This window comes from Ostrea edulis, chromosome 2, assembly GCF_947568905.1.
Source record: "Ostrea edulis chromosome 2, xbOstEdul1.1, whole genome shotgun sequence".
Taxonomy (NCBI): Eukaryota; Metazoa; Mollusca; class Bivalvia; order Ostreida; family Ostreidae; genus Ostrea; species Ostrea edulis.
The window spans coordinates 78,123,451-78,140,368 of record NC_079165.1 but is presented as its reverse complement, the minus strand read 5'-3'; the positions used below and the strand labels follow the sequence as shown (position 1 = coordinate 78,140,368).

The window sequence follows — 16,918 nt, the reverse complement described above, 5'->3', positions numbered from 1 at the left end:
TAGAAAGTAGTGTAATCTTTAAATGTCTATAAAACAAACTAGATGCAGAATGATATTGAGCAAGGTGACCTGTAGTTCAGTGGTTCTGGCTCCAGGGAGAAGCCATTAAGTAGAATTGAAACCCACTCTCTAACAAGCTACTGTTCTCTGTCATTACTGACGTCTCGTTGGCAACTCCTTCTGTCTACTAATTTACATACCATTTAAAGAACTTGAGTCGGACAGATGACTTTGACTGCTGAGGAACACCTATGTATTTCCAGTGTGTAGTGTATCGAGATTCCTGAGTGTGTCCATTCCGGTGATATTATTAATACAGAGCTGCCCAACCACGGAATGGACAGGCAGGTCACATGATTTCCCCATGTTAATTAGTTTACAGTCTATCCAAGCAAATTGGTAGGAAGTACTTCAACTGGTTAGTATTACTAGTGTACTCTTGTCATTATTATATTGCACATTAAAGAAATATCTTTTAATATTTATTACGAAGCCGACTTTCCTTGCTCAGGAAAGGGGTGTTATTACGAAGCCGACTTTCCTAGTTCAGGATAGGGGTGTTATTTATTACAAAGCCGACTTTCCTAGCTCAGGATAGGGGTGTTATTTATTACGAAACCGACTTTCCTAGCTCAGGAAAGGGGTGTTTTTGGGGTGGGGTTACTCGATATATCCTTTTTATATGCCCGTCTTTAAACGGGAGGTAGAATTATGGTATGGCAATCGTGTCTGTCCCAATTATTTGGTCTAGAATCGTCAAACTTGGTCAGTTAATGCATCATAAGAAGGTGTTGCACGCCCCAAATCAAGGTCACTGTGACCTATAGTTACGATATGGCATAACCCTGTTTTGGCTCATTTAGATTTGAGTTGTAGAATCAACAAACTTTGTCAAATTGTGTAAAAAAAGGGCACTGCTAAACCAGTACATGATACGCCTGCATACATTATTGACCCAGGAATTTGAACAAGTAAGAAAGGATTATCCACAAAAGGATTTTGTCGGATTTGAAAATAGTGGGACAGCATTCCCCATGTAATATGCACATCTACACATTGTGATCTGCTTTTGTACTAAGTTTCCATATGAGTGAAATATTCTCAGGAGGGACGTTAAACAATATCCAATCAATCCATGTACTGAATTTCATTGAAATCCCGTAAAGGGTTTAAGAGGAGTTGCAAAGACAAGGTACTTGCATAAACTAAATCTAAGTCCAAGGGCCCTAACACCTTAAAAAATAGTGGTACAGCATTCCCCTTGTAATATGCACATCTCCACATTGTGATCTTTCTTTGAACCAAGTTTCATCAAAATCCCCAAAAGGGTTTAGGAGGAGTTGCAAAGACAAAGTATTTTGAATAGAAAAAAAAACCAAGTCCAAGAACTGTAACTCCTTTAAAAACATTGGACAGTATTCCCCTTGCAGTATGTGTAATAGTGTGGATTGTATAGGTATATAAACAACTCAACACCAATGGTAGGGTTCTATCAGAGTTTGTATTCTTTTCTAAGTAACTCTGAAATATATAACAAGAATATCACATATAATATCATGAATTAAAACATATAGTATGAAAATATCAACAACAAAAACTCATTTGTTCAGCACAGTTTACAACCAAGAGTTATTCCCCTTAATAGTGCTTATAAAGATATATTTGACTATTGATTGCTATATGGTATAAATAATAAATAGATTTATCTGACTCGACTATTGCACTTAATTAATCATAGACTAAATAATCAACTTGATAAGAATATTCAGAACTTATCATAATGCAAAGAATATACAAAAAAATGCAATGTCATACCTATGTGTGACACAGAGCCAAATTTCTGGTCAGGTCCAAAATATTCTATATGCTGGTAATAAATCTATATAGAAATAATGAAATATCAAATACTTGTGTGAAACTAATGTTACATTACTTATTCACACAAGGAAATCATAAAAAGTAAAAATAGCTGAATACTACTCGAACACTCTTGACATTCACACATAACATATTTAAACTACTACATTTGATTCAATCATGATTTATAGTTTTAATATACATTCATACTGATATACATTTTACTCTTTAGTTGTAATTGATAACTTAAAGATAATGTAGAAATGCATATGATCACTCTTACTCAATTACCATCATAGAAAATGCATAAAATCTAACTATTCAGCAAAATGTATTAATTCAAAGTAAGCACATGTACTTTGAATTATATATGATCATAAAAACTCAAAAGAAAGTCATATTTACTTACAGTCAAATTGTGCTAGGAAAATCTTCTGGAAAACACTTCTATATTCTTAGAAGACAATTCAAAATGTGAACAATAGTAAAGAGAGGGAACTTAGACAACCAATGAAATTGGAGAGTTCTATATTCTATAAATATTTACATGGTGCTATTACTGACCATTATGATCTCATAATCTATAAATAACTTTAGAGATATTTGCATATACTATTAAGTTGTACATAAAATAAATTAAAAGTAAAGACAACTTTTGTCATGTACTAATCTTCATAATCTAAATAATGAAATAATATATTTACTTTAGAAAAATATCACCCTGTCACATATGCACACCTCCACATTGTGATATTTCTTTGTACCAAAATTCATTAAAATCCCCAAAGGTTTTAGGAGGAGTTGCAAAGATATTGTTAAAGGGACAGACGGACGACAGCGGCATAGCATAATACGCCTGCATTTTTATGCGGGAGTATAAAAACCCAATGTTTTAAGGGAGGTAATCCCTACATATGCTAGAGAGTAATGATGTAACATTGTTCAATAATCGTTGCGTAAAAAATACTTTTTTTCTTCGCAAAATGTAGCTACATAACAATTGATATGAATAATTATTATGTTTCCAACATTAACGATATAAATATATGCAGTATTGTGCTAAGACTTAACAACCACATCACAGATAGAGGAATTGTTTCCTAGGAATGATTTAATCTTTCTGTCCAATTAAGTTACCATTAGCCCCTTGGGAGTAAGCCATATGATACAAGTATTTCAGAGTTCAGCTGGAGATTCAAAGATTATTTGGTCCAGTGGGGATCCGGGTTAGAATAGGTCCTCAGTACCCACTTGCTTGTCGTAAGATTGGATAGATTTGAAACTTTGTACAATGCTTCATTGCCATTTGTAGATGTGCATATTGTTGGGACAGGATGATCCAATTATTTTATTAAAAGTTATAGTGGATCTATTAGGGGTGGAGGATGTAAAATAGCTTGTGAACACTTCTCCTCCTATGTGGCTTATTGGATAGACTTGAAACTTTGTACAATGCTTCATTGCCATTTGTAGATGTGCATATTGTCAAGACAGGAGGATCCAATCATTTTCCTAAAAGTCAAAGTGGATCTAAGAGGGGTGGGGGGTGTTAAAATAGCTTGTGAACGCTTTTCCTATATGGCTTATCTGATAGACTTGAAATTTTGTACGATACTTCAATGCCATTTGCAGATGTGCATTTTGCAGGGGCAGGGGGATCTATTTGTTGTCCTAAAAGTTATAGTGGATCTGAGGGGTGGAGCCAGGAGGATGTAAAATTGTTTGTGAACACTTCTCTTATGTGGCTTATTGGAGTTCATATTGTTTATGTTCCTGCTCACGCTTTCTCCTCCATACCATGCAGTACATTAAAGGGAGGAGGTTTCATTTGGAGCACTACTAATTTGGGGAGATGGGGAGTCATTTGCTTTTCATAAAAACAATCTCTAGTTAAGGTCGACATGATTTTGAGTCATGCACTTTTATCCGTTTATAATGAATAAACATCTGACGGGTTTATTGTGCTGTTGCGGTGCACTTTATCAATCTCCAGTTCGTTTTCAGACCCAGAACATTTGACTAGAACACATATTGCTGGAATCATGTTTCTGTGCCACATGTCCATTCTATGTCAATAAGAAATTCAACAACCACTTACAGAAAAAAAATAATCATACAATTTCAAATTTCTTCAGGATGGTATTGATTGTCCTCCTAGATTGGATTCCCAAGCAATTTCAACCTAGTAATGAATACTTCCCTTACTTCAGTTGTGTCATGATTCAAAATGGAATTCAGTAATGATAATATTGATAAAGCATTCATGATACGTTAGAAATATATTTCAGGTAAAGGGAGAAAATATCAACTTTTGAATTAATACCACAAAATTCTTCAATGATCATAGCACTCGTTCTCCAATTAAAATCCTTTGATTTGCTTCTGTGTATATACATGTATATCACTACCCAATGAACCTCATCCAAATCTGTGTATTGTCACTAAGGGTAAGGGAAATTTTGAAGCAGTAAAATATAAAAGATCACACGTAATAATCTACCTTTTGTAATAAAATATATTTAAAAAATCCCATGTAGATATTATAAATAATATTGATCATATAAATATCCTGTTGAATAACAGGTGCGTAAATAAATATGAAGAATATCCACACGATCTAATGCATGGTCTTCTGTGATGGTGGCCAAAACGGAATAACATCAGTCTGAAGTCAGAATCTGATTGGACGGAATCCACCGTCTCTCCAGTTTGTGGGGACGTGAAGTTACAGGCCAATTGGAAAGAATATCCACCGATCAATCCAACTGCTGATCTTCTGTACAAACTGAATAGAGAAATTTATATAATCAAGTCTTCTCAACCAGAAACAATTACACAGAAATAACTTCACTGACCATGGCTAGACAACGTACCTTATATTTTGGACAGATATCATTGGAAATCCAACCATTTAAATCGGAATATACTTGTCTTTGTAAAACAGGCTGATGTAGTTTTCTACATAATCCACAAAATGAGTGAAAATGGGACGTGACAACATCCAAAGTCTTCCTCCACGTTAAGTAACTGTTGTACAACGTTTCATTGGCTGCCACTGATTTCAGGTAGTCTGCTAAATCTTTAATCGTCCTAAAATCATAGAGATTGATCATGTGACTTGTGTTGACTCTGGTCTCCTCTTGCCCTCTGACCCAATTCACTACAGGTATCACACCTTGTTGAAGGGGAAACCAAAGTTTCTCTGTCACGTAATCCCGACAGTGTGAATTTTCAAAGGAGAATCTGAATAGGTAGTCCTGTGCATGATTAGTGGATAGGCACCCCTGTGATTTAGTATCACACTTAAATGACCCACATGAACCGTATATATCTATGTCTATATATTTCTGCAATTCCTTAATGACCCGATAACGTTTCCCAATGTCATTACAACGGCTAAAAACTGCATAAGCAAACTTTTTCCTCTTTGAAAATGGCCTGATATCATTCATGACTTGTCTTTCTATGAAGGATCCGTACGGTGCAAAAACGGTGGAATCTCTTCTATAGGACATCGTCCAATTAAAAATGCCATTCAATTCTGCTGTGTTTCTCTCTATATATACTGTTGGCTCTAGTATATAAATCACCCAGATTTGGTCGGGGTTTCTTTTCTTTGGCAGGTTTGCTATTTGGAGATCGTAACGTTGATAATGGAACAGTACCGCATCGCTATGGAAGACACCATTTCCCCCAACAGCCTGGCACTTAAAAGGACAAGTAAACAAGGCTGAATTAATACTACTCAACCACGACATGGACTTGAAGAAAGACGTCCACACTGCAATGGTTTTCTCCTTCTGCTTTGGAATAGTCATGTTAGAAAATCTAGTCACGTACGGAATGTCACTATTAGAAATCTTAAAATCATAGACCTGTAGGGAACTGGAATAGTCCTCATAGAAAAGCAACACATACAGTAGGCACACCACTACGCTGTTCACTACACAAATATACGCAAACTTTTTCAGCAGACCGTATCCACAGGCTGGGGTCACCCATTTCTTCTTTTCATGTGTCATCTGAAGATACAAGGTCGAGTAGTTAGGTACGCAAGACGATATTCCATTTTCTGCTTGATATAAATGTCATACTGATATTTTTTCTGATGGATGTAAAAATCCATTAGAAACGAGCAGTATGCTAGATAAAACCAGACATGTCAGTGTGAAAGGAATGCCCCATGCCGACATTCAAGTTTAAAGTGTGTGTGAAAATTCAAGAATGTGAAAATAACATTAGATGCACATGAAACGAAAATAGAGAATTGGTTATAATGGCCTTGTCATTAGGTTAAATGCTGTCCGAGGTGTTTCATAGCAATTGTAAGGCAATTTCTGACTTATAAAAAAGAGAAACACACCAATGAAAATAAAATGACAAAGTTTTTCTCAAGGAGAACTTGTAATCAGATTTTTATTACAAAACTGACTAAGTTTTTATCTCTTGGAGAACTTGTACCCAAATTTATATGATAAAATGACCAAGTTATATCTGCTGGAAAACTCATACCCAAATTCATATGATAAAATGATGAAGTGTTTTTTCCTCCAGGAGAACTTGTACCTAGATTTTTCATCAGACAACGAAATTATGGAAAATACTCGCGAAATGAAATTGCCAATGAAAAATTACAAGTGGTCGCAGTTTTTTGCAAGTGAAAAAACCTGATCTTTTTACGGATTTCCTCGGTTTATTAGCTTCAAAGTTTACAATGATTTCATCTTGTGCATAGAAACGCTTTACAGAATGATTATAAACGCATTGATATAGGAAACTTGGATCGAATAATTTTAAATAACTAATGCCAATGCCATCTCAGTCAGTGATTTCAAAGTACTTCAAGCGTACTTCGGGTGTCTCAGAGACGTCTGATTTAAATAACAATCATGATGACCTCGTCTGTGTTTACTCAACACACAAAGGTGTTAGTATCATGACCACTTCAGGCGGTGTTTATCTTTGCTAGCCAAGGGTTTACGATCCACTCCGGTTCTCTACAACCCTTGGCTGTGTTAGCACGATTTTCATGTCAACAATTCCCTTCATATGATTGGATGCAGGCCAAGTCCCCTGCATCTAATCAAATAGCGTGTTACGTTACACCACGTGCAAGACAATGGAATGTGTAAATAATTAGTCATTGTCTTCAAAACACTTCGGATCCATTTAATCAAATTTTCATAGTCTCTATACAACATGGCAGTGTGTAGGCTGTGCCACGAGGCTTTCCTTATATCATCATGTAACTCACATGGGTGCTGCCATTTTCATCTTAACATCACACAAGGTGTAGTTGAAAAACGCATTTTCATTGGTTGAACATGATGTAATCCAAACAGTTTGTTTTCTCCATCCGATAGAGGACGCGCGCCACTCAAAGCTACGAAAACCGTGCTAACACAACCAAGGGTTGTAGAGAAGTGGAGCAGATCGTAAACCCTTGGCTAGCAAAGATGGGCGGTGTCCTGCTGTCTGATATCTATAGTCAAACAATTTGAGTTATTTCTAGCGTGTTTTTCAACTAAAATTTTTAAAAACAAATGAAATCTCCAAATGTTTTGAATACATATTATATATTTTGAATTGACAATAACAGTCTTCTAGATTTTAAACCATGTGATGTTGTAAATAGTTGGTAGATCTTTGGACAGCGAGTATGCCACTCAAATGTACCCTATGCCCCTCGATCACCATGCATCAAAGATATGTTGTCTGATAATTCATTCAATGAATGAACTCTCAATCTTATTTTTACTATTGCACTTTATTTTTATGTAATTTGATGTAGAGGCATGCTTGTTTTAAATTCCTGTAAAAAGCAATCGATTGAAAAATGCTAGTAAAAGCTCAATTTTGCTAGTTGGAAAAAAATTCACAAACTAAAATTTGCAAGTAGTGAAAAAGTTAATTTTGATCCCTGTTTCATGACAGAAATGACAAAGTTTTTCTCCTAAAGAACTTGTGGGTGGGTGTAAATGTAGTCCGGGACATATCATGTCCCACGATGTCCGATATTGATATTCGCTGATTTATCGTTTTATGTTACTTTCTCTTTAAACATCTTACTATGTTTTAAGACAATCACAAAGTGTCTTCAATGTGAATTTGTTGTATGAAAATTGTCTAATCCTTTAATAAATGGCTTTTATTTATTCTTTTGGGTGTAAAAGTAAGTAGTCCTGAAAATTTTAGGAAGAAAACGCATTTCCGGTCTTTGTTTTCGCCTCGTTTATGCATAAATCAGTTATAAACTTTATGTATTGTTCCCTGTTGATAATCATAAGTCACCTTTATTTCTAGTTATATTGTCTGATTAAACAAATTAATCTAATAAACGCTTTTTAACCCCTTTTTAAATCCCTCGGGACATCACAGCTAATTGAGATATTAATAAAAGAACCAGACTGAGATGAAAACATTAAATCTGCATTCGAGTAAGGGCTAGTATTTATTATCAATATTTATAATTAGTGTTGAAAAATCAGGAAAATTTCATAAGCGATCATAATCGAAAGAACTGTTTCGATCAATGATCGATATAATCGGTATTTACATGTAGTTAATAATGTTTATTATTTTTGGAGTTATTTCTATTTAGTTTTATGGATGTGTGCAGCTAGTATACACACTAGCTGGTGTCACTGAATTCCCAAATTTCAATGTAGAGTCCACTCTGACTCTTCCCTTCACATGTCTCAATATAAAAGTGGGATTTACAGTCAGATGAATCTCAGATTAGATATTAATTAGTGTACAAGCGACAATCGATTATGAAAAATAGAATCGATGAGCCAAAAAACGATCGACAATCGATCATCACTATTTATAATATTAATATATCACTTAAAATAATCTAATAGCAATATTGATGTATTTCATAGAAGTTAAATGTAATGTTAATTTACATATAATCAATGGAAGGATCATTAAAATTGATATTGCATGGAAAGTGTTAGCCGTAAGTTAATAAGACATATATAGAATGTATTTAATTACGTTGTCTAGTTCTTGCTACACGGAGACCACCCCTCTAAAAAGCCATAATCTTATTACTTGATATATGTTTTGCTAAATCTTTACTTGATTTTAAATTTGAATTCATTAAAGCTCCATACGACCTGAAAACTTGGAGTTTTCAGATCGTATGGGGCTTTAATGAATATTTGAAGGTATGTTTAGACACAAGTATAGTAGGAAAATATGTTAAGAATTTCTTGATATTAAATTTATGAGACAGCAACTCAAGAATACAACGATATAAGGCCTAAACCGTGCGCAGCTTTTTGTGCGCCGTAAATCGAAGGTTTTTATAAGGGGTGGCTCTGTAGCTCTCTGTTATGTTAAAATATTTTTTCAGAGAGCTACAGTTCTGCAGCTAACGGAAACGCAGCAATGCACAGGATCAAACCAGAAACATTCAGTGACCATCTAACACTTGTGTAATAACAACAAGAAAGAGGTCATATCAAATAGCAATGTCTAGGCCTACATTACGCCTAGTACATATCATCATGATTTACGGCATCATCATGTTATTCGCACCGCAGTTTATTCCGTAATGTCCCCCACCATCCCCCAACCACAAGGTTGTTTTAATTTATACTTCTTTCACCGGTGCCATATTTGAATGTTTTGAAAATTTGCATATTCCTATAGTAAATTTAACGGAATAAACCAAATTTAAAGAGCAAATAACTCTTACTAAAGGAAAAATAAATCTTACACTTTATCGCGCGGTGCGAATAACATGATTATGCCTGATTTACCTTACCTACCCCGAGTATATTGATGCCAAATTGATTTCCGAGCCCGATTTATTTTGAGACATTTAAACCCGACGTATTGATAGAAAACAATTGCAATACTTATTTCATATTTTTATCATTAATTATGTTCCCCAAACGAAGTTTGGGAACATATTGGTTTTACTCTGTTTCTTCTTATTATTATTAGGGTCTTCCGTCTTCAGCGGAAGACCCTTCTATTATTCTATTGTTGATTTTTCACTTTTCTTATTATTAAGGTCTTCCGTCTCCTGCGGAAGACCTTACTAGTATTGTTCGCGTTCTTCTTCTTCATTATTATTATTATTTTCCTTGGTAGTACACGCGTTTTTATCAGCCATTTCTCGATCGATTTTCACGAAATTTTCAGGAAAGATGTCTTTTGGTGACGAGACTTTGCTTGCAAAATTTGGTGCTTGACGTCACTTCCGGTCAGGAGTTATCTCTCTTTTAGTGACTTTTTGAAGGGCCTTGTTGTCCACACATCTCCTCCGTTAGTTTTGAAGCTAGAGTCTTGAAATTTCTATACAAGATAGAGTAAACATTTTAGAAGATTTGTGGGGGATTCGATTTTACCGGAGGCGATTTGCCTAAACGCTCGCCTGGACCTGAAAAAATGGATGCCAAAATTTTTCGCCGATTTCGGCGATTTTTGACCTTTGATCTCCAATATCTTTTTTCTTGCAAATATTTTGTTAAGACATGTAGAACAAAAGTTGTGCACATTTACGAGATCTTTTCGAAAATATCAAGATTTAGGGGCTAGCCCCTTAAATTAGGGATCTAGAAGGGCTCAAAGTCTAGATCAAATATCTCAAAAATCGTTAATATTTTGGTATAAGTCAAAGAACAAAGAATGTTCATCTCAACAATCCAAATCTATTCATATAAAAATTTAGGTCATATGTTACGTAATAAGGGATTTTAAGGGCCAAAACCATAAATATTTTACCCCTTGTATCTCGAAAACGACAAATATTTTGAAAAGCAATAAAGAACAAAAGTTGTTCAGAATGATGATCTGAACAATATGCATATTTCGTTTTTACCCTATGTGGCCCCGTTAGGGAGCTACAGTTTGGCCCCTAAAAATTACTTCTAGAAATAACTCGAGAATGGTAAAGAATTTCTAAATACTTGTTGAACAAAAAATGTTTGAAATGTCATGACCTTTCTTACGATATCAAGCAAAAGGGGCTGACCCTTTAAATTAGGGGCCCAGAAGGGTCCAAAGGTTTTTGAGAATATCTCAGAAACTATTCATATTTTGTGATAAGTCATTGAAGCGGAAATGTTCATCTAAACGAGCTTGTTCTTATCAAATCAAAAAGTAGGTCATATGTTACGTAATAAGGGATTTTAAGGGCCAAAATCATAAATAATTGACGCCTCATATCTTGAAAACGACAAATATTTTGAAAAGCATTATTGAACAAAAGTTGTTCAGAATGATAATCTAAACAATATGTACATTTCGTTTTTTCCCTATGTGGCCCCGTTAGGGAGCTACAGTTTGGCCCCTAAATATTTCTTGTAGAGATAACTCGAGAACGGTAAAGAATTTCTAAATACTTGTTGAGCAAAAAATGTTTAAAATGACAAGGCCTTTCTTACGATATCAAGCAAAACGGGCTGGCCCTTTAAATTAGGGGTTCAGAAGGGTCCAAATGTTTTTGAGAATATCTCAGAAACTATTAATATTTTATAATAAGTTGTAGAAGCGGAAATGTTCATGTCAACGAGCTTGATCTTATCAAATCAAAAATAGGTCATATGTTACGTAATTGGAGATTTTAAGGGCCAAAATCGTAAATATTTGACGCCTCATATTTTGAAAACGACATATTTTTTGAAAAGCATTATTGAACAAAAGTTGTTCAATGTGTCATAACCTATCCATCAATATCAAAAAATGGGTCTGTGGGCCTCATTGCTCGCCTGTAGAGTCGATTTTTGTCGATATCAGTCGATTTCAAAAACTTGTAACTGGTAAATATTTTGTAAGGACATATTGAACAAAAGTTGTTCAGTTTATCGAGATCTATCGATTGATATCAAGAAATAGGCCTATGGTCCTAATGGCTCGCCTGTAGAGTCGATTTTTTGTCGATATCGGTCGATCTCAATAACTTTTTACAGGTAAATATTTTGTAAAGACATATAGAACTAAAGTTGTTGAGTCTATAGAGGGCTAACAAATGACATCAAGAAATAGGCCCGCGGGCCTTATGGCTCGCCTGGAGAGTCGAATTTCAAACGAATTTCACCGCAACTTTGCTTCAGAAGCTTATGATATGAAAAATTGATTATATCTAAAGTGTCTTAAAGGCGGAAACTAAATTGGGACTCATTTGTCTTTTTTTTTTTTTTTTTAAACTCCGAGTGCATCAACAAATCGGACGGAAGACCTACTCGTTGCTCGCAACGAGATCAAATCTAGTTATTATTATTATTATTTTCCTTGGTAGTACACGCGTTTTTATCAGCCATTTCTCGATCGATTTTCACGAAATTTTCAGGAAAGATGTCTTTTGGTGACGAGACTTTGCTTGCAAAATTTGGTGCTTGACGTCACTTCCGGTCAGGAGTTATCTCTCTTTTAGTGACTTTTTGAAGGGCCTTGTTTTCCACACATCTCCTCCGTTAGTTTTGAAGCTAGAGTCTTGAAATTTCTACACAAGATAGAGTAAACATTTTAGAAGATTTGTGGGGGATTCGATTTTACCGGAGGCGATTTGCCTAAACGCTCGCCTGGACCTGAAAAAATGGATGCCAAAATTTTTCGCCGATTTCGGCGATTTTTGACCTTTGATCTCCAATATCTTTTTTCTTGCAAATATTTTGTTAAGACATGTAGAACAAAAGTTGTGCACATTTACGAGATCTTTTCGAAAATATCAAGATTTAGGGGCTAGCCCCTTAAATTAGGGATCTAGAAGGGCTCAAAGTCTAGATCAAATATCTCAAAAATCGTTAATATTTTGGTATAAGTCAAAGAACAAAGAATGTTCATCTCAACAATCCAAATCTATTCATATAAAAATTTAGGTCATATGTTACGTAATAAGGGATTTTAAGGGCCAAAACCATAAATATTTTACCCCTTGTATCTCGAAAACGACAAATATTTTGAAAAGCAATAAAGAACAAAAGTTGTTCAGAATGATGATCTGAACAATATGCATATTTCGTTTTTACCCTATGTGGCCCCGTTAGGGAGCTACAGTTTGGCCCCTAAAAATTACTTCTAGAAATAACTCGAGAACGGTAAAGAATTTCTAAATACTTGTTGAACAAAAAATGTTTGAAATGTCATGACCTTTCTTACGATATCAAGCAAAAGGGGCTGACCCTTTAAATTAGGGGCCCAGAAGGGTCCAAAGGTTTATGAGAATATCTCAGAAACTATTCATATTTTGTAATAAGTCATTGAAGCGGAAATGTTCATCTAAACGAGCTTGTTCTTATCAAATCAAAAAGTAGGTCATATGTTACGTAATAAGGGATTTTAAGGGCCAAAATCATAAATAATTGACGTCTCATATCTTGAAAACGACAAATATTTTGAAAAGCATTATTGAACAAAAGTTGTTCAGAATGATAATCTAAACAATATGTACATTTCGTTTTTTCCCTATGTGGCCCCGTTAGGGAGCTACAGTTTGGCCCCTAAATATTTCTTGTAGAGATAACTCGAGAACGGTAAAGAATTTCTAAATACTTGTTGAGCAAAAAATGTTTAAAATGACAAGGCCTTTCTTACGATATCAAGCAAAACGGGCTGGCCCTTTAAATTAGGGGTTCAGAAGGGTCCAAATGTTTTTGAGAATATCTCAGAAACTATTAATATTTTATAATAAGTTGTAGAAGCGGAAATGTTCATCTCAACGAGCTTGATCTTATCAAATCAAAAAGTAGGTCATATGTTACGTAATTAGAGATTTTAAGGGCCAAAATCGTAAATATTTGACGCCTCATATCTTGAAAACGACATATTGTTTGAAAAGCATTATTGAACAAAAGTTGTTCAATGTGTCATAACCTATCCATCAATATCAAAAAATGGGTCTGTGGGCCTCATGGCTCGCCTGTAGAGTCGATTTTTGTCGATATCAGTCGATTTCAAAAACTTGTAACTGGTAAATATTTTGTAAGGACATATTGAACAAAAGTTGTTCAGTTTATCGAGATCTATCGATTGATATCAAGAAATAGGCCTATGGTCCTAATGGCTCGCCTGTAGAGTCGATTTTTTGTCGATATCGGTCGATCTCAATAACTTTTTACAGGTAAATATTTTGTAAAGACATATAGAACTAAAGTTGTTGAGTCTATAGAGGGCTAACAAATGACATCAAGAAATAGGCCCGCGGGCCTTATGGCTCGCCTGGAGAGTCGAATTTCAAACGAATTTCACCGCAACTTTGCTTCAGAAGCTTATGATATGAAAAATTGATTATATCTAAAGTGTCTTAAAGGCGGAAACTAAATTGGGACTCATTTGTCTTTTTTTTTTTTTTTTTAAACTCCGAGTGCATCAACAAATCGGACGGAAGACCTACTCGTTGCTCGCAACGAGATCAAATCTAGTTATTATTATTATTATTTTCCTTGGTAGTACACGCGTTTTTATCAGCCATTTCTCGATCGATTTTCACGAAATTTTCAGGAAAGATGTCTTTTGGTGACGAGACTTTGCTTGCAAAATTTGGTGCTTGACGTCACTTCCGGTCAGGAGTTATCTCTCTTTTAGTGACTTTTTGAAGGGCCTTGTTTTCCACACATCTCCTCCGTTAGTTTTGAAGCTAGAGTCTTGAAATTTCTACACAAGATAGAGTAAACATTTTAGAAGATTTGTGGGGGATTCGATTTTACCGGAGGCGATTTGCCTAAACGCTCGCCTGGACCTGAAAAAATGGATGCCAAAATTTTTCGCCGATTTCGGCGATTTTTGACCTTTGATCTCCAATATCTTTTTTCTTGCAAATATTTTGTTAAGACATGTAGAACAAAAGTTGTGCACATTTACGAGATCTTTTCGAAAATATCAAGATTTAGGGGCTAGCCCCTTAAATTAGGGATCTAGAAGGGCTCAAAGTCTAGATCAAATATCTCAAAAATCGTTAATATTTTGGTATAAGTCAAAGAACAAAGAATGTTCATCTCAACAATCCAAATCTATTCATATAAAAATTTAGGTCATATGTTACGTAATAAGGGATTTTAAGGGCCAAAACCATAAATATTTTACCCCTTGTATCTCGAAAACGACAAATATTTTGAAAAGCAATAAAGAACAAAAGTTGTTCAGAATGATGATCTGAACAATATGCATATTTCGTTTTTACCCTATGTGGCCCCGTTAGGGAGCTACAGTTTGGCCCCTAAAAATTACTTCTAGAAATAACTCGAGAACGGTAAAGAATTTCTAAATACTTGTTGAACAAAAAATGTTTGAAATGTCATGACCTTTCTTACGATATCAAGCAAAAGGGGCTGACCCTTTAAATTAGGGGCCCAGAAGGGTCCAAAGGTTTATGAGAATATCTCAGAAACTATTCATATTTTGTAATAAGTCATTGAAGTGGAAATGTTCATCTAAACGAGCTTGTTCTTATCAAATCAAAAAGTAGGTCATATGTTACGTAATAAGGGATTTTAAGGGCCAAAATCATAAATAATTGACGTCTCATATCTTGAAAACGACAAATATTTTGAAAAGCATTATTGAACAAAAGTTGTTCAGAATGATAATCTAAACAATATGTACATTTCGTTTTTTCCCTATGTGGCCCCGTTAGGGAGCTACAGTTTGGCCCCTAAATATTTCTTGTAGAGATAACTCGAGAACGGTAAAGAATTTCTAAATACTTGTTGAGCAAAAAATGTTTAAAATGACAAGGCCTTTCTTACGATATCAAGCAAAACGGGCTGGCCCTTTAAATTAGGGGTTCAGAAGGGTCCAAATGTTTTTGAGAATATCTCAGAAACTATTAATATTTTATAATAAGTTGTAGAAGCGGAAATGTTCATCTCAACGAGCTTGATCTTATCAAATCAAAAAGTAGGTCATATGTTACGTAATTAGAGATTTTAAGGGCCAAAATCGTAAATATTTGACGCCTCATATCTTGAAAACGACATATTGTTTGAAAAGCATTATTGAACAAAAGTTGTTCAATGTGTCATAACCTATCCATCAATATCAAAAAATGGGTCTGTGGGCCTCATGGCTCGCCTGTAGAGTCGATTTTTGTCGATATCAGTCGATTTCAAAAACTTGTAACTGGTAAATATTTTGTAAGGACATATTGAACAAAAGTTGTTCAGTTTATCGAGATCTATCGATTGATATCAAGAAATAGGCCTATGGTCCTAATGGCTCGCCTGTAGAGTCGATTATTTGTCGATATCGGTCGATCTCAATAACTTTTTACAGGTAAATATTTTGTAAAGACATATAGAACTAAAGTTGTTGAGTCTATAGAGGGCTAACAAATGACATCAAGAAATAGGCCCGCGGGCCTTATGGCTCGCCTGGAGAGTCGAATTTCAAACGAATTTCACCGCAACTTTGCTTCAGAAGCTTATGATATGAAAAATTGATTATATCTAAAGTGTCTTAAAGTCGGAAACTAAATTGGGACTCATTTGTCTTTTTTTTTTTTTTTTAACTCCGAGTGCATCAACAAATCGGACGGAAGACCTACTCGTTGCTCGCAACGAGATCGTGTCTAGTTATTATTATTATTCTTTCTTTCTTCTTGGGACTTTTTTGTCCACGAGTGTTCTCAGAAACTACTCAAGGGATCAATCTGAAACCTTTTTAGGATGATAGTATAGCATATGTAGATGTGCGGAACGAATGTCATTTTGTCTGAAAATGCATGCATGTGCATGCACGTGCATTGAATTTTTTGTTTACCAACTTTGGAATCAGTCTAACTTTTTTATTTTTCAATGAAATCGTTTGATATTTATATCGTAGGTATAACAAGGGACCCTTAACTGTTTGGCATCGTCAAAATTTCAATTCTGCACGCGCATGCACGTGTGCTTCAATTTGATTGGATAATACAAAACCGTTTATATCATTCATGCCAATCAAGGAAATTTAATGATATTTACAGAATAGGTAGACATGTCAAATATCTACAGATCGATGTAATAAAAATTGCAAACGTGCATGCGCACGCACGTGCATTGTCTTTCGAAGGTTCAATTCTTTCAATGACCCTAACTTTTTTGTTTTTTGTCAAAATCTTTTCAAACTT

General features: G+C 34.9%; 1 protein-coding gene across 2 annotated transcripts; it reads right to left on the bottom strand.

The window, feature by feature from the left end:
- Positions 1 to 1,478: 1,478 nt before the first annotated feature.
- Positions 1,479 to 9,755, bottom strand: LOC125680727 (alpha-(1,3)-fucosyltransferase C-like). Of its 2 annotated transcripts, none has more exons than XM_048920486.2 (3): positions 9,636 to 9,755; positions 4,731 to 5,879; positions 1,479 to 4,642 (listed from the first exon to the last, which is right to left on the bottom strand). In XM_048920486.2, the coding sequence occupies exons 2-3, from the start codon at positions 5,877 to 5,879 to the stop codon at positions 4,583 to 4,585; spliced, it is 1,209 nt and encodes a 402-aa protein (XP_048776443.2). In that variant the 5' UTR covers positions 9,636 to 9,755; the 3' UTR covers positions 1,479 to 4,582. The 2 variants fall into 2 exon arrangements, with proteins under 2 accessions (XP_048776443.2, XP_048776444.2); XM_048920487.2 differs by lacking the exon at positions 9,636 to 9,755 and having other exon boundaries at positions 4,731 to 5,564; positions 5,733 to 7,383.
- Between the last annotated feature and the right edge of the window lie 7,163 nt (positions 9,756 to 16,918).